Below are 22,225 nucleotides of genomic sequence, written 5' to 3' on the forward strand. Positions count from 1 at the left end.
TCCCATATAGCGAATTATGTGTTTTTGACCTTATTTAAAGGATTTTCAGTGTGTTTTAAAGCTTTTCAATACATTCTACGTCTATTTGAACATATATTTTGCATTATAAAAGGAAAGACCTCTCAATTGTTCAAGAACAATTGACATTTTAATTTAATTTCCTATTTCTAATAAAATGGTTGGATCCGCCCCTGACTTTTGTATGTCTGTACAAATACTGGATAAATTTTAAGCAATATAAATAATCCATTGGTTTAAAGTTAACTAATGTATAAGCAGTTTAACCACTGGCTAACACTATCCCAACGTCTTGAGCAACCCAGTCCAGCACTCAAAGCGAACACGCTTACATGAAAGCAACGAGGCGTATCATTGGTTATTGTTGCCATCGGGTTGTTGTCTCATGTCAGTCATGGTCTCTTTAATAAATATCCCGCTTCTCCTTGAAAAAGAAATGTTCAACTTAAATTTGATTTCCTTTCATAACGTCTACTGACTTCTATTGTATAGAGAGCAAATTATATAGTTCTGTAATTAAGCATATTTGAAATACTTTAGTAAATAGAATTATTTTGTGGTTGCAATCATGTTTAACATCGCCACATTCGATATATCTTCTTCTTCTTTTGTTACAGAAAACCATCAACGTACTGATGTTTACTTTCCGGTGTTTGTCTTAAGCTGGGGCTCTGTAATTCAGTAGTTGTCTGTGGTTATTATCTTGTTATTATTACATTGTTTCTCAATATTTTTTTAACACAACAAGGCCGTTGGTCATTGCTTTTGAACTGTTTCAATTTTTGTTCCTAAACTTTGCATAGCTTTACTTACTGTATGCCTAAAATATAAGGTTTATGGTATGTTCATTGTTGAAGGTCGTATGGTGATATCCATGTCCTTTAGTGTTTGGTGTATATTTACACCATTCCACCATTGGCAATCATAACATATCTTCTTATTTTATACAGAGTTTTCCTAAATGTTGATTGGGGATTTTTTTTTATCTTTTCTTTCGGGAGGGGGGGGTTAATTTATATTTGAAGGCCGCACACCTAGCTAAATCTTAATAAAGTTGATTAAATCCACGTTATTTGAATATAGTCGTTTCGCTGGCAATCTCCTTATTTAACATCCATGACAAACAAAGCAACTGAACTTGACGAATGTATAGTTCTCTACGAGATTTGCGGATGCTGAAGTATATTTGATCAATTTTAAATACAGCCAAAGGGCGACAATTCAGTTTCAACCATGAACACATAACTGTATGTTAATTAATCATTAGGATAAATCTGGATTGTACAAAATATTATTAAAGTCATAAGAAACGACTGACCGGTGAAAAATCATGTTATTCCTATTCTTGAACAAATGCATGTATATATCATTAACTTAAGTCTTCTGTGCACAATTTTATCCCTATTTGCATAAATTTCGTATTATCGTCAATTTTTTTTTTCAATCGGTCAGTGTTGTTGTGAAAATATGGCAGGTAATTAAAGTTCGTGTTTTGAAGCCGAAGTTTAACGATTGTCACCTGTTTGTCAACAATCAACAAAAAAACATTGATATTGAGCACGTGTTTAACATGTACAATCAGATAATAGTTTATTTTAAGGACATCCATTCGTATTGCGATCACCGGATTTTTACGAGATGGGGTCAAACTGAGGTCACTTTGCATACGGAAAATATGTCCTGAAGGAAGCAATCCAAAAAAAGTAAACCTATTCTAAATCTGAACAAATTAAAGAATTTTCTTCAGAAAAAAAGTATATGTACATAAGTTTTATAATGAAAACTACCCTTTGATGTTAACTTTTGTTGATTTTCTAATGTTAAATGTTTGAATATTTAAGCCAAGCATATGTTTTTAGTTACATGTATCGGGTCAACATCCGCGTGTATAGACAGTGATCCATTATCTTCGTTTTCGTAATTCTTTAAATAGTAATTCCGCTTACAAATCGGTTTAAATCATCCGGGATTAGGCAATGTCTGCGTACGAAATCTGTTATTAACAATTAATGTAACTTTGTTGAAACTGCAGCAAGTAAGTTGAAAATATCTTTTTTAAATGACAATTATATATCATTGGGGATATGTGTTACATATATAAAGCATTTCACAATTATTAACTGCACATTTTCACAATTAATTTGTTGTCCAAGATTTTCAAAAAAATGAGTTGATAATTACATACTTTTATAACTGAAAGTCACGCTCACATGAATAAGAACCTTTTATCTTTTGATATTTTCATTTCTCAAACATGTTTGTCATACCAGAGACATATATACACATGTGTATATATGTCTCTGGTCATACATATATATACTTGTAATATCGTATCCATTTTTTTAAAGAAATAAATAGAGTTTTATGAAAGTTTTCAGAGAAAAATGTTTATATAATATATAATATAACAAAATTACTCTTAACATTTTTTTTTCTGACCTTTCTAAAATAAATAATGTTTTTTCATGTTTTTCTGTGTGAAAGTGATGCTATGAGATCTCATAAAATCATGTCATTCGGCAATCCTCGGTAGAATCCGCTAGATGAGGGTACGGAATCGGCCGAGTTGAGACGAATGAAAATCATGTAAATCTATTCTCTGGACCCTTTTGTAACTTTTTCCTGTCTTCTGTCTTCTGTATTTGTAAATAATTTAATTTTGGATGTAACACGTCTTCTGATTGGCTGACGTTATTTTGTTATGAGCCCATAGACATAATTTTGTCATGTGACCGTGACGTCATCAACGTTTTTTTTATGGTTTTCTACGGTTTAAAATGGAATTTAGAATTAAATTATAAGAAATGACTGTAATATTTTTTCTGTCTATTCGAATTAACATAAAAATTGTTTTTTTATGTTATTTCTTCATAGACAGAAAAAATATTACAGTCATTCATTAAATATATTTTGATAAAGGCGAACTAAAGGGACTTTCAAACTAGATAGGACAAACATCATGTAAGACACAAAATAGAAAACTAAAGACTAAGCAACACACACCCCACAAAAAGTGGCACCGCTTTTATCAGTGTAATATTTATTTATACTGATATTCTTCTAAAAATGATTAAAAGTCGTGATTACTATTTATATTACTTACTTACTTACTCCTTGCTATGCCTTATAGCTAAATAAAATGATATCTTTTTATAATTTCTTTAACATAAATATAATATATAAATATTATTTCTCTTCTTTGAATATTTGACATAATTATTTTAACATAAATATAATATATAAATTTTATTTCTCTTCTTTGAATATTTGATTACGTTAACATACATATATAATGTTGATTCATGATATAATGATTCGCTGATTACTTATTTTCGTTGATAACGTGGATACAGGTAAACCACGAAATTAGATGTTCAACGAATGAACAATTATAACAGGTTTGTATACAGACTCAGTGGCGGATGCAGCCATTTTAAAAGGGGGGTCCCAACCCAGAGTAAAAGGGGGTTTCCAACTATATGCTCCCATTCAAATGCATTGATCGGCCAAAAAAAGGGGGGTTGCAACCCCCGGAAACCCCCCCCCCCCCCTTTGGATCCGCCACTGAGACTTTGGAAAAAAACCATGAAATTAAATATCCACGAACAAATAAGTTTCCGTAATGCAAAAAAAAATGGTACCCACGAAATTAAATGAATACATAGTATATAAAATTGAGAATGGAAATGGGGACAACAACCCAACCATAGATCAGACAACAACCGATGGCCATCAATGGCCATCAATGGGTCCTCAATGTAGCGAGAGACTCCCGCACCCTGAGGAGTCTTTCAGCTGGAATATATGTGTATTTTAGGCTTGATAAAGTGTTTGGCAATCGCAATGCGAGATTACTAATAATTATTTATCTTTTATTTTGATATTGTAGGTAGTTTGTACAGACACAGACGATGCCGCGTTTAATTGTCATCTTTACCATCACATTTCTGTTCCTCGATATTGTCGTCTCCAGACCGAGGCTTAAGGTAAACTACCTCATACTTATATGATTACATTAGATGTATGTTTCATTATAATACGTTATTCTGATTGGCTACACTGCAATCTCGCATTATTCCTGAATCAACTTCATTACACAATAATTTATCATTCACGATGACACGAAGTCCCACTATAAAGTGCACATGTAAATTAATTAAAAACTTGATAAAAATCGTGTTTTCATGATCCTAGCTAAAAAATGTAATTATAAGTATTGAATGCTTCTTTTTTTAAATTCATTTTTTAAATTGACCGTGCGCACATCTTTAGAATGAAGCGCCTGCGCTTCATACAAAATGTACTTCGGTCAACGCTTTTACATCCCAATGAAGTTACAAAAAGAAGCATTCAAATCTTAAATGCTGTGCATTCCCTGTGGTCTCAGATCTCATGTAACAAACATCATACAACGCGTTTAAAAATATCGTTGAAAGAAGATAACTTTCAGACTAAAGGTCAATATAACGGTCTCAGATCTCGTGTAACAAACATCATACAACGCGTTTAAAAATACCGTTAAAAGGAGATAACTCTCAGACTAGAGGTCAATATAACTATTGGGAATAGTTTGCTACTAGTTCACAAGTGAGAACGAGCTAGTTTTTTAATAATGACACATGATACCAAGCAAGATGTGATTTTGATTTAGGGTGTCAGACCAATAATTCAAAGTCCCTATCATTTCGACCAAAAACTGAATTTTTTACAACTTTTAAATATTTTACATAAGTTTAAATTCATAGAAACCAAGTATATCCAGGTTTTTTTTTGTGAGGGAAAACTACTTTTACATAGATTTACATTGAAGTAAGTGAATATAATATGGACGGATCCATATGGAACGTATTGATCCAATCAAAAGTTCATGTTCTGGGGATTGGGTGAGGGGGATCTCTATGGATTTTTTTTCCGGACAATTTTTTTCTCTCAGGGAGCTGAGGGTAAAACAAACATTTTTTTCTCAGGGTAAAAAAACTAATTATTTTTTTCTTCAAAAACTGGAAACAAACTTTTTTCCATAAAAAATCTAAAGCCCCCATCCCCCGAAAATCAAATGGTGGCTGCCTAATTGATAAATGTCTACCTATGTTATAATGAACTCTGCGTTTCCTCGACGCACTATTACTTCTACTGAAACAAACATCACAATATGATTTCCTGTCATAATCAAATCATTTATAAGTGTTTAATAAGACGTAAATATTCATAGTATAAAAAGATAAGTAAAAGGATGTTACAAATAATAACAACATTGTATAAATACATCTAACCCGATTATAATCCAGTCGTTATTTTCCGACTCATTACCGATCGCTGCATCGAAGGACACTAACCCATATAGGACTCTGAATTATTCCAGTTTTAAATACATCCATCAGATTGGTCAAGCATAGAGGGGTTAACGAGATTTGTTTCAATAAAATGAGCTTTCTGGACTCCATTTTGCAGTAAATATTTTTGGCAGTATTCCTGTTTTAGAATGTATATTTCTTTTTGAATAGCACCCCTTGAATCGTATTTTTTTATTTTTATTATTATTATTAATTCTGTCAGTGTACTTTCGTAGTTGTAACTACCACAAGTTTTAATTAAAATGCATTTTTTTTTTTCATCCAGAGAACCCCGGACTTTGAACCGATGCATCTCTTTGTTGAAAAACAAGACGAAGGCGAAAACAATGGCGAACAATTGCAAGTGGCTGTCACTTCTGAACAAAATAATATAGATAGGCCGATACGTTATGATGACGGACCTTTATTTCCACGTGACTTCCGGGTTAGCCAAGAAGATGAACCTAGTACCGACGATCCTGTACGATTTGATGATGTACCATTGAATCCAAATGATAACCAGTTACAGCAAGTAGAGCAAAACGAAAATACTGACCCAAACTATAATGAAACGCCGACACGGTTCAATAATGGTGGATTGACTGCTGACCTTGAGCTAAACAGGCCAGAAGATATACAGTTAGATAATGAGAATACACATCTTAACCAAGTTGGGGACGACTCGCATTCGCAGATAGACAACGGTGGGTTGTATCCAAGTAACTTGCAAACGAATGAAACGGACGATAGTCAAATAAATGAAACAAAAGAACAACCTAGTACTGACGCTCCGGTGCGATTTGACGATGGACCACTGAATCAAAATGACAATCAATTGCAGCAAATAAGGCAAAACGAGAATACTGACCCAAGCTATAATGAAACGCCGACACGTTTCGATAATGGTGGATTAACTGCTGACCTTGAGCTAAACAGGACAGAAGATATACAGTTAGATAATGCGAATAAAGACTCTAATCAAGTTGGGGACGACTCGCATTCGCAGATAGACAACGGTGGGTTGTATCCAAGTAACTTACAAACGAATGAAACGGACGACAACAAATTGAATGAAACAAAAGAACAACCTAGTACTGACGCTCCGGTGCGATTTGACGATGGACCACTGAATCAAAATGATAATCAATTGCAGCAAGCAAAGCAAAACGAGAATACTAACCGAAGTTATAATGAAACGCCGACACGGTTCGATAATGGCGGATTGACTGCTGACCTTAAGCTTACCAGTCCAGAAAATCAAGAGTTAGATAATGAGAATAAAGATTTTAAGCAAGTTAGCGACGAAACGCGTTTCCAGATAGATAATGGCGGTTTGTACCCAAGTAACTTGCAAAGGAATGAAACGGACGACAACAAATTGAATGAAACAAAAGAAAAACCTAGTACCTACGCTTCTTTACGATTTGATGAATTAAGCGAAAATGATAATAACGAAGATGCTGTTTCAAGAATCACTGACATTTATGGAGAAAAAGCTGACAAGTCCGAAAATGACGACATTGATTCAAATGCTGATAATTTCAACAGGATGCGAATGAAACGATTTATCAACCAATTTGAGGAAGATGATTTGAATGATTTAGATATCGATGGCGATAAAAATAACGATATACATGTATCATTAAAATTCGATACAAATTCAGCCGATCTCTATGACCAAGGGAATAACCAAATGGACAATGAGGTTGATCCTAATGCGAAAGTATCGGATAAGGACGATACTGATGATTTGAAGGCAGACGATACGGATAATTTCAATGAAAACGATATTGATAATCCTGATGAAGAAGATATCGACGAAGATGATGTCAATAAAGATGATATCGATGAAAATGATATTGACGAAGATGATATCGATGAGGATGATATTGATAAGGATGATGTCAATAAAGATGATATCAATTAGGATAATATCGATGATGATGATATCAATGAAAATAATATCGATGAAGACGATACTGGTAATTCCAATGACGAAGATAATGCTACCGAGCCTAAATAAAGAATTATTTTTGTATTGGTTAATTTTGTACAATCTTGGTTTTTTTTTTTAATCCATTTGACTCCAGATGCTAATGATCAAACATACTAGATGCTTTATAAATGTTATTTAATGAATACTTATGTCATAACACAGTACTACTGAACGTTGCATTAAACGCCAACCAATCAATCAACCAATAATAAAATTGTTGTCTTGTGTTTCATGTCTTGTCGAATAAAGTAGAGTTATCTTTCCTAGAACTAAAATATTACTGTTAAGTTAAAAAAAATCCTGATACCAGGATTTAAAATGTGATCGCCGGACTTACGCTTTGTCTACAGCGCTATTGTTGTAATTAAACATATCTAGACACCAGGATTAAAATTGTGTACGCCATACATGCGTGTTGTCTACAAAATACTCATCAGTGACGCTCGAATCAAAACATTTGAAAAAATACTTTGGTTATTTCTTATTGTTGTAGTTCAACCTTAGTTCCTTTTTTGTCATAGGATTGTTTTTTAAGTTAACTGTTTAATTTTTTCGAGGTTTCCTTAGATAGATTATTAAAAGAAAAAAATGTTTGCGGTGTATAAAACTTAATACTTTGGAGGTGGCAAAATCAAGTTGGGTTGCAGAAAAGAAAGAAGCATGCAATTGTTTCAAGAATTGAATACATAAAAACTAATAAAAAAAAAGTTTCTGCAGACAAACATAAAGTTGTTAACGTATTCGTCATTTCTGGCCAAATTTCTATGGGTAGCTCCTCTAACCTTCCTGAATCCATCCCCCCTTTTTTATTACATCAATGTCTAGTATATTAAGAATCGCTAGTACTTCTTTTCCGTATAAACAAGGTTCACAATAATTTGCCACCATTTGTTCTTAATAAATCTACTACTAAGTAATAACATTATTGACAAATATGGACCTGTTGTTATTTTGTTCTTAATAAATCGACTACTAAGTAATTACTACACTGAAAACAAAAAGCAGAATGCTATGTGATAAAATCATGTTATGTTGTCGGCATGAGAGACACTGCTTAGTAAACCTCTCCACCCGATATCTTGATGCCATAACGACGAGATCTAGCATAAAAATATTACAATATTTACTCTTTTAATCTCCTTTCACTTTTTCTTGGGTTAAAGTGTAGAAGAGAAAATTAAAATTTTTACCATGACATATAACTATTGTACTGTATACAAGCTTGGAAACCCTGAGCTCAGGTGGGGAGTCCATTTTCAGAGATTTGTGATTTTGAAAAAAAATATTGAAAAATTGAAAGGCATAAAAATGGTGTAAAAATTATCCTTAGAGTAAATTGTGAAACATCTAGCATTGACTTGTTATCAAAACGTGTCTACGAAATAGAAATTTGTTTAGGGAGGCATAAATCACTAAACAAATTTAAGTTATACAATCGTTAACTATTATTTTATCGTAGGACATGTAGAAAAATCCGTGCGTTCCGAAAAAAAAAACTTAACGTAAGCCATTTTTTTAATATCAAACCTGGCTTTGTCAATACCACACTTATTTCTTTATACCGTTAAGTAGTCATACTTGAAAAATATCCATCTGTTTTCAATGTTGTCAATAAAGTAATGAAATGTTATGCTTATCTTAGCATGCTTAGGGTGGGAGGCATAAATCAGAAAACGCATTTGAAATATACAAAGTCAATCGTAGTATTAATATATCGTAGGGCATGTAGAAAAATCCGTCCGTTCAGAACAAATATGACTTTTTTCAATACCACAATTATTTCTTTATACCGTTAAGTAGTCATACTTGAAAAATATCCATCTGTTTTCAATGTTGTCAATAAATTAATGGACGTTTTCGTTGTCGTAAAGCAGAGTGTAACATTTTGACTGCTGCAGTCGCCAGCAGTCTAATGGCCGTTACAAATATCCTTGTATAATTTGTTATTATAAGATAAGTTTGCGTGTAATGGTAATTTTCTACATAAAGTGCCGTATAATTGACCATGAAGGAAAGTATTTAATTAAGTATGATGTTTGTTTAGTGAGGAGATGTTGTGCGGTCACTTTGACTCCACTATAGGCACAGAAAACAAACTGACTTGACATCGCGACGCCTTCTTAAGAGGGCCCTCATGGGGTTTTTGATTATGTGATTACTTGGCCGTTTTTTTAATGATTATTTGATTATTAAGCCAAATATTTCATGATTATTTGATTACCTAGGACTGTATTTTTAGTTTATGATTATTTGATTACTAAAGATAAGCAAATATTTAATGATTATGTAATTATATTGGCAAAAAAATGGTGATTATGTGATTACTAGGACCACCCCCCCATGAGGGGCCTCTCTTAACATTCCAATGTTTAATGTGTCAGTGAGAAAAAACCATTCGAATGTGATGTGAAATATATGCAATAAGACAGCGACCAAAAGACATTTCTGGATTTTCCTTTACCACTCTAAGACATTCATTTTTTTTACATAAATAAGGCCGTTAGTTTTTGTTTGAATTGTTTTACGTACATTGTCTTATCGGGGGCTTTTATAGCTCACTATGCGGTATGGGCTTTGCTCATTGTTGAAGGCCGTACGGTGGCCTATACTTGTTAATGTCTGTGTCATTTTGGTCTTTTGTGGATAGTTGTCTCATTGGCAATCATACCACATCTTTTTTTTTATTTATAAGCCCGAATTTCCAGCTACTTTGTAGCTGTGGTCTTATCAGACAGCATGATGATGTCAATTGCCCCCAGATCATGCATCATGCTGGGTTTGTTGATCTTAATCCCCTAGATAACTGGTCACATACATACTATATTACTTTCTATATATCATTTTCAGTACAGTTACAAATGTGTATAAATGATTCCTAGTGAACATGGTGAATATTAATATAGAAATTGAATAATAAAGTTGAACTAAGACATATTTTCTGAAACAAATGAACCAGTGTTTTATCGGGGCCTTTTATAGCTCACTATGCGGTATGGGCTTTGCTCATTGTTGAAGGCCGTACGGTGACCTATAGTTGTTAATTATGTCTGTGTCATTTTGGTCTTTTGTGGATAGTTGTCTCATTGGCAATCATACCACATCTTCTTTTTTATATTTTGGATGCAAGGTGTCTTTTGTTTAATTTTTCGTAATCTAGAAAGCTGTGAATAAATTTGAATGTAATTTTAAAAGATTTGCCTTTGAACCAAAATTATCTAATGGTACACAGGAAAACTTATATGACGACTGTTTATGACCCGAAACATACACACAAACATTTGGTGGCCGTGGGATTAATACATTTTTCATCACTATAACCTACAACTTTATCACTCGACCCTGACGGTAACTTTACCACTCGACCCAGTATGGTCAGCCATGAAGTTTTAAAACTCGACGCAAAAGCTTAAGCATTCGACCCTCTGCAGCTTTATCACACAACTGTTACTAAAGAATTCTAACCTTGACCCTTAAGCTTTATCACACAACTGTTACTTAAGCATTCTAACCTTGACCCTACAGCTTTATCACACAATTGATACTTAAACATTCTAACCTTGACCCTACAGCTTCATCACACAATTGTTACTTAAACATTCTAACCTTGACCCTACAGCTTTATCACACAACTGTTACTTAAACATTCTAACCTTGACCCTACAGCTGTATCACTCAACCCTATATATTTAGCACTCGATCCTGATGCTCATGCACTCGATCTTGCAACTTTATCACAAGACTAGCTGTAACTTTATTACACGACTAGCTGTAACTTTATTACACGACTAGTTCTATCTTTATCACACGACTAGCTGTAACTTTGTTACACGACTTGTTCTAACTTTTTTACACGACTAGCTGTAACTTAAGGTGGTACCCAACACTTTCCCTAAAATTAATTTGGCTCGTTTAATTGTTATAAAATTTTGACAAAATATTTTCTTTGATCCTTTAACAAAAATATAAGAATTTCAAAAAATTTGAACCAACCATTTTATCAGAAAAATTACACTGGTTATATAGCAGTTTGATAAACACCAATTTTGATCATTGAGAAGCTTAATATACTGTTTACAACAAAACGTAATTAAAACGTTTAGATGATTTTACAGAGTTATCTGCCTGTAGTGTTAGGTACCACCTTAAGCACTCGACCCTGCATCTTTACCACACAACTATTTGTAACTTTATCACTCGACCTGCAACTTTATCACACAACTAGCTGTAACTTTATTACACAACTAGCTGTTACTTTATCACACGACCATCTTCGCTAGCAAGGGTTACAATCCACTCCCGTTCTCTAAAGAGAAGAGACAGGGAGTGGATCGTGACCCTTGGCTAGCGAAGATTTCACACGACTAGCTATAACTTTATTACACAACTATCTGTAACTTTAGCACTCGATCTGCAACTTTATCACACGACTAGCTGTAACTTTAGTACACAACTAGCTGTAGCTTTATTACACAACTAGTTGTAACGTTATTACACAACTAGCGGTAACTTTATTACACAACTAGCTAAACCTTTAACACTCAACCTGCAACTTTATCAGACGACTTAAGCACTTTTTTTTAGAACGTCTTCGTCATGATAGTGATATTAAAAAAACATAACTGCTTCTGTCATATAAAAGATAAGATATAAGATGCTACAGAGTAAATATAGTGAAGAAAAGACTAAATATCTATTGCTTAGTCAGTATAATATACTAAACTGTTCACTTAATTATTTTGTTCAATCATGCAAAAAGCTATAATAACTAAATAATGCACTTTCAAATTTTTATTTTATAACATTTTAAGAACTATTAAGGATAAACTGCCAATAAATAATTAGCGAAAACTACTCATTAAGATCATATAATAAATGAAGCGAAAGACTCTCATGAATGGAAACACACACAAAAGTATTTTTATTCATAAAAGGGAAAAGTGCAATGCAAACAATCAATAGATTGTACGTGCGTCTGCGCAATGCGAAATTTAAGTGCATTACAGTAGTTTATAAAACGTTGCACGAATTTTTTTTAACGCAAGTTTGTCCTTTTGCATGATACTTCATATAAGGGTATAACATTGTATTATATTGACGATTAATTCACTCTTTTTCTTGAATAATGCACATCATTTTCCAGGAATTATTATGAAATATAAGTATTGATGTTCTAGATGGATGTGTCCGGTGCCTATACACAATGCAAAACGAATTAAAGTATAATTTATAATTAAGAAAATTTTATCTGATTGCAATTTTCATTTGTGTCATTTGTCATTTAGTCATTTGTATTATATCAAGCCTTTAAACTGAATTACTATATTCAATATTTGTAATTTATTGTTGTGTCCATGTGTCTGGACACAAAATGCATGTCAACTATATTTTGCACCGGAAGCTTGCCACTAATGACAATTTATTACAGAAGTATTTATGTAAAGAGTCGATTAGGTAAAAAAAAAAAAAATAGAAGACATATTAGCAGAAAATGCAAATCATGCAATATAAGATGGTTTAGAGGGGATTAAGGTGGTACCTGAAACTACAGGGAGATAACTCTGGAAAATCAGCTAAACGTTTTAATAACGTTACAACGTTTTGATAACAATTATTTCCGATAATGTGTCTGGTTCAAGTTGTTTTTAATTTTGATATTTTTGTCCAAGGATCGAAGTAAATATTTTGTAAAATATTATGAAAATTAAAAGAGCCTGATTAATTTTAGTCAAAGTGTTAGGTACCATCTTAAGAGAATAGAGAATATCGAACTAAATTGAATACTACAGAAAATTTGACCGACAAAATAAAGAATACTAAAAAAAAGTAGGCCAAAAGATCAAACAATTGGGAATAATGTGGTGCTAGAATATATAGAATAGATAAAATGGGCCAAAAATATAAAGATTAGAGAAAAAGCATGTGCAAACAATATAAAGAATATAGATAATGGGCAAAAAATATAAAGAATATAGATAATGGGCAAAAAATATAAAGAATATAGATAATGGGCAAAAAATATAAAGAATATAGATAATGGGCAAAAAATATAAATGATAGAGATAATGGGCAAAAAATAGAAAGAATAGAGTAAAATTACTTCAGAATTTAATACAGATTTGAAGCCCCCCGCCCCTTTCCACCCCATTCAGAACCTCATACACAGAGCCCATGTTTTAATTTTCCGATATTCGAAGTAGACCCGAGTTGTCATAGAAATCTTAATGATAACTATGTAAATTTTGGAAAAGATGATTTATGAAATCAGAGGCCCCGTATTATAGAGCTGCAACCATCAATCTAATTAAAAACCGATCTCTCATCGCTCCTGTTTCTGATATGTCGCGTGGGAGATCTAACGAAACCCGCTTTGAGGTCACATGTGAGCAACCTCGTAGGTGTGTCTTTTTCGACCAATGAAATTGAGTCTTCCAAGAAGTTTATCGTAAGGTATGTAACTCATTTTATTTACGACGAAATCGTCAGTCAAAATAATTCATAAACTTTTTAGATTGGCTTATTAATATGTCGTCAACTCATTTGCTTACACTATAAATTCATAACTTCCAGTTCACTCACATGTGACCTCAAAGCGGGTTTCGTTAGATCTCCCACGCGACATATATCAGAAAACGGGAGCGATGAGAGATCAGTTTTTTATTAGATTGAGCAACCATGAGATTGGTTACTTCACATGTAACTGAGATGATATGCGGGGGGATTATTAATAACACCCTTGTTTGATTGATTGTTGATTGATTGATTGATTGATTGATTGATTGATTTTTTAAGGAACATTTAGTTCATTGCATGGTTGTCGTAGGTTTCAAATTGGATTGTTAATTTTTAAATTTGTTTCTCATTTTTCTCGTCGGTAATTTCTATAGCCGATTATACGGTATAGGTTCTCATTATTGAAGATCGTACGTTGGCCTATAATTGCTTATATCGACGTATCCCAATAGTATTTGGTGTTAATTTTACCAGATCGATACATTTTCAATCATATTCATTAAAAGATGTAATTCCTGAATTCGTACTTGTGTCTATTTTTTTTTTTTTTTTAATAATTCATAAAGATCCGGGACATAACGCATATATATTATTCCAGTATCTTAAAATATTCAAATACAAGCATCCGTTATAGGAGACATGTTACTATTAACGTATACATAAAAAAATCCAATAAAATGAAATTGCGTAATTCAATATAGAAAATGCAGACATTACAATCTAGTATCAAAAACATATATAAGCATGTCATTTCCTCTTCCGGGATATTGAGTTCCATGATGTTTTGTGCGTCATTTTAGTATCTTACAATTTGACATTTCTATATATATATATAGATGCCTTATATTCAGTTTTGTTGGAACGAATTGCTGGTTGGAATACAAGTTAGCATTTTAGAGTTCCTAGTTTGACATGTTATGAATTTTTGTTAGCTTTAATTCAAAGACACAAAATGAATTTTTACTCTTTTAACTCTTCTGTGATACCATTTTCGGCATGGTCCTTTGATTATTCTCTGGGTTGTCAGATTGCGTCTAGTAATTTTATTGAACGGAATATGTATTTTCACACGGTCTTTTTGATAAAACAAGTTGCTTTCTTAAAAAAAAAAAGAAAAGCAATACATGAACCTAAGACCGCTGACTGGTCACCAAAAGATTGTTGCTGAATTTGTGTTTGCTTAGACGTGAACTTATTGACTCTGAATAGCAAAAAGCCAGCTGAAAGTGTATATTAACAGCTACTATTTGAAGATACATTTTAAAGTTCGACTATTTTATTCATTACTTGGGAATGTACATAATTTTTTCGATGATACACACCGGATGACTTATGCAAATTGCACAAACCAATCTTTGTTCGTCTTTTGAATATAGTTATTTTGGTCTCATAAAATATCTCAAATTTTACTGATTTGCTGATTTTAATTTACTTAAATCAATTCAGACATTCTACATGGAAATTTGGTTTTGCCGAAAAATAGTTTAATTTTCAAGTTTAACGACACTTTCAAAATATCTAATTTATATAAAACTTTATGTAGATATAAAAAGATACCAGAAATAGATTGATGTACACGAGATCCGAGTTTAGTCTACAAAAAAGCATCAGTGACGCTCGAATGAAAAAAGTTAAAAGGCACAATAAATTTCAAAGTTTATAAATCTATTCCTTGAGTAGAAAATTCTTAGCTTATCGAAAAGTTGAAAGTTTATAATAGGAAGGTGACTCAAAAAAGACACAAAAGAGAAACAGCTAGAGGTCAGAATATCGTTATTAATGATGACCGTGCTTGAAAGTCACATGTAAAGCTCTTTCTGTCGTATACTGAATTTAGATAAGAACAAGAATGTGTCCATAGTACACGGATGCCCCACTCGCACTTTCATTTTCTATGTTCAGTGGACCGTGAAATTGGGGTCAAAATTATAATTTGGAATTATAATTAGAAAGATCATATCATAGGGAACATGTGTACTAAGTTTCAAGTTGATGTAACTTTAACTTCATCAAAAACTACCTTGACCAAAAACTTTAACCTGAACTTCGCACTATCATTTTCTATGTTCAGTGGACCATGCAATTGGGGTCAAAACTATAATTTGGCATTAAAATTAGAAAGATCATATCATGGGGAACATGTGTACTAAGTTTCAAGTTGATGTAACTTTAACTTCATCAAAAACTACCTTGACCAAAAACTTTAACCTGAACTTCGCACTATCATTTTCTATGTTCAGTGGACCATGCAATTGGGGTCAAAACTATAATTTGGCATTAAAATTAGAAAGATCATATCATGGGGAACATGTGTACTAAGTTTCAAGTTGATTGGACTTCAACTTCTTCAAAAACTACCTTGACCAAAAACTTTAACCTGAACTTCGCACTATCATTTTCTATGTTCAGTGGACCATGAAATTGGGGTCAAAACTATAATTTGGCATTAGAATTAGAAAGATCATATCATGGGGAACATGTGTACTAAGTTTCAAGTTGATTGGACTTCAACTTCTTCAAAAAGTACCTTGACCAAAAACTTTAACCTGAAGCGAACGGACGGACGCACGCACGGACGAACGGAGGCACAGACCAGAAAACATAATGCCCCTCTACTATCGTAGGTGGGGCATAAAAACAAAAATGCGCTTTTACGAGTGAAATTAATATTATTGCATGCACGTGGTAAATTAGAGCATGAAATAGTATATAGATAGTATAGTACGCACTGATACTCAGGAAAATAATACGCCTTTGCGTCATTACATGTGTTAATCTAATAGTTAAATTCGAATGTCAAACTACCTACATCAAATGTTTTGACTCTAGATTCATCCATTTTATCCGGAATTTTTGAGAACGCACACCGATAGTGTCACATTTCAAACGCACACTGTGTGCGTTTGAAATGTCATAGATCTATAATGTGAATGAATCGAGACGTGTAGGATAGTTGGTCAACACAGTGAATACGATTTTCAAAGCCGTACCATTAATGTTTTTTTTTGTAGGTTGTAATGTATTCATATTCAATTAATTATGTTTCATTTACAAATGAATATTTAAAAATACCAAAGCAGAGTATCTTGTCATATAAAGTGCTTATTTCTTAATAGCAAATCTAAATATTCTGACTTCAATTATTGTTATTGGTTTCTACAGAAAAATAAATATAGTATATATTTTGTGTATCATGTATATCTTTTTTTGGTTTCGGTCAAATTAATCAAATTAAATGTGTTTGATAATAATATCATCTAATATAAATATTAAAACCAGAATGTTATCTCCTAAGTCTATGATGAAACTTACACATGTTCACGTGGTTAAATTTTCAAACATATTTTTCTTTCTAACCAAAATTTTGTAAACGTCGTGTGGCGTTTGTTGTTGTTTTCTAAACGCTACGAAAGTAGCAACAAATACAACGTTTAACAAGTCTTTACTGACCCTGTTTGAACTTTCAATTATGCATGCACCTGTTGTTGGTAAACATCAAGTTCAAGTTAGAAACAAATGTAGCGTTTGAACTAAAAAACGACGAACGACAAACTGTAGACGCATCTTTAGCGATTGCATAGTTTGTTAAAGTTTATGTAAACTTTGCAAACGTATGCAGTGGCGGATCCAGCCATTTTAAAAAGGAGGGGGGGGGGGGGGTCCCAACACAGGACAAAAAGGGGGGGGGGGGGGGTTCCAGCTATATGTCCCCATTCAAATGCATTGATCGGCCAAAAAAAGGGGGGGTTCCAAGCCCCGGAACCCCCCCCCCCCCCCCCTGGATCCGCCACTGGTATGTTAGAAACAAATGATCAAAACATGTGCGCGCTTAGTCGTTTGCATCGTTTGTGTTAGAAAGAAATGCACCCTTAGTTTGCATGTTATCGACACAACGCATAATATCTCGTTATAATTGACCTAGATATCGAGACAACGCATAATACCTCGTTATAATTGACCTATATATCGAGACAACGCATAATACCTCGTTATAATTGACCTAGATATCGAAACAACGCATAATACCTCGTTATAATTGACCTAGATATCGAGACAACGCATAATACCTCGTTATAATTGACCTATATATCGAGACAACGCATACTACCTCGTTATAATTGACCTAGATATCGAGACAACGCATAATACCTCGTTATAATTGACCTAGATATCGAAACAACGCATAATACCTCGTTATAATTGACCTAGATATCGAGACAACGCATAATACCTCGTTATAATTGACCTAGATATCGAGACAACGCATAATACCTCGTTATAATTGACCTATATATCGAAACAACGCATAATATCTCGTTATAATTGACCTAGATATCGAAACAACGCATAATACCTCGTTATAATTGACCTAGATATCGAAACAACGCATAATACCTCGTTATAATTGACCTAGATACACACAGTGTACATTGGTCGTTTCAAAACAAGATTAATATAATTGCATCGCCATTATATTTGTTTACAAATCAAAGCGATTATAAAGTTGAAACGTTCACATTATTAAAAACACATATGTTTTGTGAAAAAGCAATGGGTTATTATATTAAAACGATTTATTGACTGCAACTTAGTCTTTATTGTTTTACTTTCCAATTAATAACTTTGATTGTTACAATGTGCTTAATGTGGTAGCCTAGTCATAGAGCCCATGGGACCGTATCAAAGGCGAAGATAACTACTTATATAAATGATAGAAAAGGTTCGAGACGTTCCGAGAAACTATTCGGACTTCCGACCGAGAGATTTCGAGTGGCCCATACTCGCCAATATATAAGCATGAACCCCTTAGGCCTGAGGGGATTAATGCAAAAAATCCTTCTGCATCACCCTCTAATATAAAATGAGATTCTATATTATCGCTATTTTGTGCTTTTTTCCTTTGATCTTTTTTTTGTGATAATTTTCATATCATTCTACTAGCTTGAGATGGAAAATTATCGCTAGAAACTAAGCATACCCGTGGCGTTGCTATCGAAATTGACATGAAATTGACATGAAATTGACAACGTCGTAATAGGTAAAACACCGATAAAAAGATTATCATTGTTCTTCTCAACTCGATCGCTTTATCGCTTTCGCCGTCCCGGCTCAAGCGAGAAAAGCAATCTCGTTGAGATGATCACCGATAATCTATACAGTTGGAAAAAAGTATTGCAACACCAAATTGAAATTGAAATTAAAAAAACACTTTTCATTTTTTTGGGATATAATTTGGTAAAATAGAACTAGTTAAACATTATTTAAGTATCACCTGAGTTTAATCAATAAATATCGACTCGATATTTTTTTATCTGCACATGCAGCTACTGTACCCGTAAACAGCAAAACAGTTGTTTTTATCCTCTTTGTTTTCAACCCTTTAAATAACCAAATTTTTAAAGTTATGTGATTGACACCTTATAATGGGTCCTTGACAACTCTTAACTGCAGCCAGATGGCAGATTATCAGCACAAGGGAAGCAGGGATGTCGATGTAAAAACTGCACGTATTGTTGGTCATCACCATTTCACTATAAGTCGTTTTGAGAATAAATCAGGCAATAAACGCTGTTAAAGACATTTCAAGATAATGAAGACCCCCTATACCATTTTCTAAGGAAAATCAAGCATAATGAAGGTTGGTCAGAAGGAAACCCATTGCATACAGGACAATCCTAAAAAGAGAGTGGTGGCCATACAGGAGCTTTTTAACAAGAACTGTTCGAGATCGACTCATCGCTACTGGTGATCGTGCGATAAGACCATTTCGGAGACCTTTGCTAACGAACAGACACACAGTTTTCCGTATCCAATGTAGTGCAGAGCTCGCCAAAGTTGGAAATTAGCATCGTGGAGGAAGATTCAATGTTCAAATGGAATTCGGTTTATCTTCCATGGCACGATCGTAGCCCGGATTTCAACCATATCGAGCATATTTGGGACACTATTTGGCGGAAAGTGCGCGAAAGGACACCCCAGTTCAAACACATCATGAAATAAACAATGCCCACATCAGAAATGGTTGCTGCTACCTTAGCAACAACTTAGTCGATTTATGGCAGGATTCAGAAGACGTTTAGATGCGGTTATCCGTTTGAATGGAGGCTGCGCACAAAGTACTAATTCTTTGGCATATTACGATCAACCATGATATGAACAGTCATCTAAGGATTAATTTTGAAATGTCTGACATTGTAAAGTTCGACTACAGTAAAAGTTGTAAAATGCATTTTTTGGTACAAAAAACACTCCATTTTGGTATTAAAATTGTGATTATATAAATTATTTTTTTTCAAACATTTTTTGTTCGTTTCAATGCCAATGTTATCATAAACTATGTTTCAATAATATTGTACACATATTTTATTATATTTCATCCAAAAAAAAGAGGCTCATTTTTCAAATTTTAAAGAATCAAGGTGTTGCAATACTTTTTTCCATGTGTATATAAATATACTACTTTGGTTCTTTGTGCTATAACTCATGCGTCCTGGTTCGGCACTAAAGCGCTATCGGTCAATCAATGTTTGGTCGTGTCTGTCAATTTCAGTTTAAATTGATTTCGATTCCTGCGTAACTATGGTTATCGGGAACACAGGAACGTGATACAATATAATTTACATATATATAATATCAATAACATATGAAAACAAAATAATTGTTTGCAAATATATACAATTTTTCTGTAGATTAGTATGACGTCCATACTCACTGAACTAGTACCCTTTTTATTTAGGGGATTGTTGGGCTCGCCTTCGGGTGCAGGATTTTCTCGCTGTGTTGAAGACCAATCGGTGGATTTCGGCTGTTATCTGCTCTTTGGTCGGGTTGTTGTCTCTTTGACATACTCCCTAGTTACATTCTCAATTCCAATATTGATCTACTAAGTTTCAGTGAAAACAAGGTCAAATTCAATCCTACACCGACAGAAATTCCGCATCCATCCCTTTCCTTGCAATTTTCTGTCCTAGGTATTGACCTCCAAATGTACTATATATCGGGTTGGTGTTTGGTTTTCCCTTTCCTGCTTTTAAAATAATTAATGAAACTCGTATTTACATATGTTACAAGTTACAAGTTATGTCTAGTGTGTATACACCTTGCCTCCTACTGTGGGGAACCCACGCTATGATTTCCCACCAAAAACAATCATTCACGATTCCTTGAGATTGTCTTTTGTAATCCATTAGAGCAATGCTCCGTGGTAAATAGAATTCTATAATATAGTTTAATCGATTTTCTGTTAATTTTTAAACCAAAGCGATTCACAGAAGTTCATAAGTATTGAATATACATTATCGTTTCATAATATATATATATATATATGTATGCCTTTTACTTTAACTATATATTGTTTCCTTGAAATACTATTATTGATAATCACGCACTTCTGTGTCATTTGGTCTCTGGAAGCGAGTTGGCTCAATGGCAACTATACCATATCTTCTTATTTTTATATCTATACATACATATGCAAGAGGATGAGGCTTCTTTATTCCATTTAAATAAGATGTGGTATGACTACTACATAGACAACTCTCCATCCAAGTCACAATGTATAAAAAGTTAATAATTAGAGGTAAAAGTACGGTCTTCAACACAGAACCTTAGCTCGATCACACCGAACTATTTTTTCAGAGGCAATTGCCTTTGTCCACCTGATATAAACGCATGTGTGTAATGTAATTTTAATTAGATTAAGGGTATTTTTTCAAGCCATGCAATGCTTCAAATTAGAAGGTTCATTTGTAGAATGTTTTTTGTTGTAGCTTTATTCGAAAATCCACAACTGTATCATTAATTTCATACCGAGTTCAGATTCTAATAACATTCTAATACAACCGTTAACATATTTTGAGTTAAACCTCTTTCCAGGAGCAAAATTATTTGAACTCAATCCAGGTGTTCCCTTGTAGGATGACAATCAATGCAAAGGTAGTGTGAAGCATGTTTCGTATTTAAACAGTAATAAATAAACTATAAAAATACCATTAAATAGCTGTTCTTGATTAGTTTTCTTCGCATGTAAACATGCCTTTTTAGCGGATGAAAATTGCACCGAATTAACATCATTTCCGCTTTTTCATTAAACAGTTTCATGCACTCTATGTAAATTACTCCGCAATCTTAAAATTGTTAACGATGACTGTCAAAAATATGGTAGAAAATCATTTTCGTATTGAACCATTCAAAAAATACATAATTACTTCTTTGAGTGGGGGTCTCCAACTAGTGAGGCTCGCGATGGGGTTTAAAAAATAGAGATAATGGGCAAAAAGTTCATTATAAAACACAGAAAAAAATGGGGGGATGGGAAAATAGAGAACAATGGAGTGCTTTAATATAAATTACACAAAATGTATAGAGA

General features: G+C 33.3%; 1 protein-coding gene across 1 annotated transcript; it reads left to right on the plus strand.

Moving 5' to 3' along the window:
- The first annotated feature begins 1,966 nt into the window (after nucleotides 1-1,966).
- LOC143054528 (uncharacterized) lies at nucleotides 1,967-8,071 on the plus strand. The gene is made up of 3 exons (XM_076227550.1): nucleotides 1,967-2,053; nucleotides 3,908-4,004; nucleotides 5,638-8,071. Exons 2-3 carry the CDS (start codon nucleotides 3,930-3,932, stop codon nucleotides 7,276-7,278), a joined length of 1,716 nt encoding a protein of 571 aa, XP_076083665.1. The 5' UTR covers nucleotides 1,967-2,053; nucleotides 3,908-3,929; the 3' UTR covers nucleotides 7,279-8,071.
- Nucleotides 8,072-22,225: the final 14,154 nt, after the last annotated feature.

Source organism: Mytilus galloprovincialis, chromosome 12 (assembly GCF_965363235.1).
Source record: "Mytilus galloprovincialis chromosome 12, xbMytGall1.hap1.1, whole genome shotgun sequence".
NCBI lineage: Eukaryota > Metazoa > Mollusca > Bivalvia > Mytilida > Mytilidae > Mytilus > Mytilus galloprovincialis.

Excerpts from the sequence above, each read along its gene's own strand:
- LOC143054528 (XM_076227550.1), top strand. The coding sequence starts at position 3,930 with ATGCCGCGTTTAATTGTCATCTTTACCATCACATTTCTGTTCCTCGAT. Across the intron at positions 4,005-5,637 it reads TCTCCAGACCGAGGCTTAAG|AGAACCCCGGACTTTGAACC; the intron begins GTAAACTACCTC and ends TTTTTCATCCAG.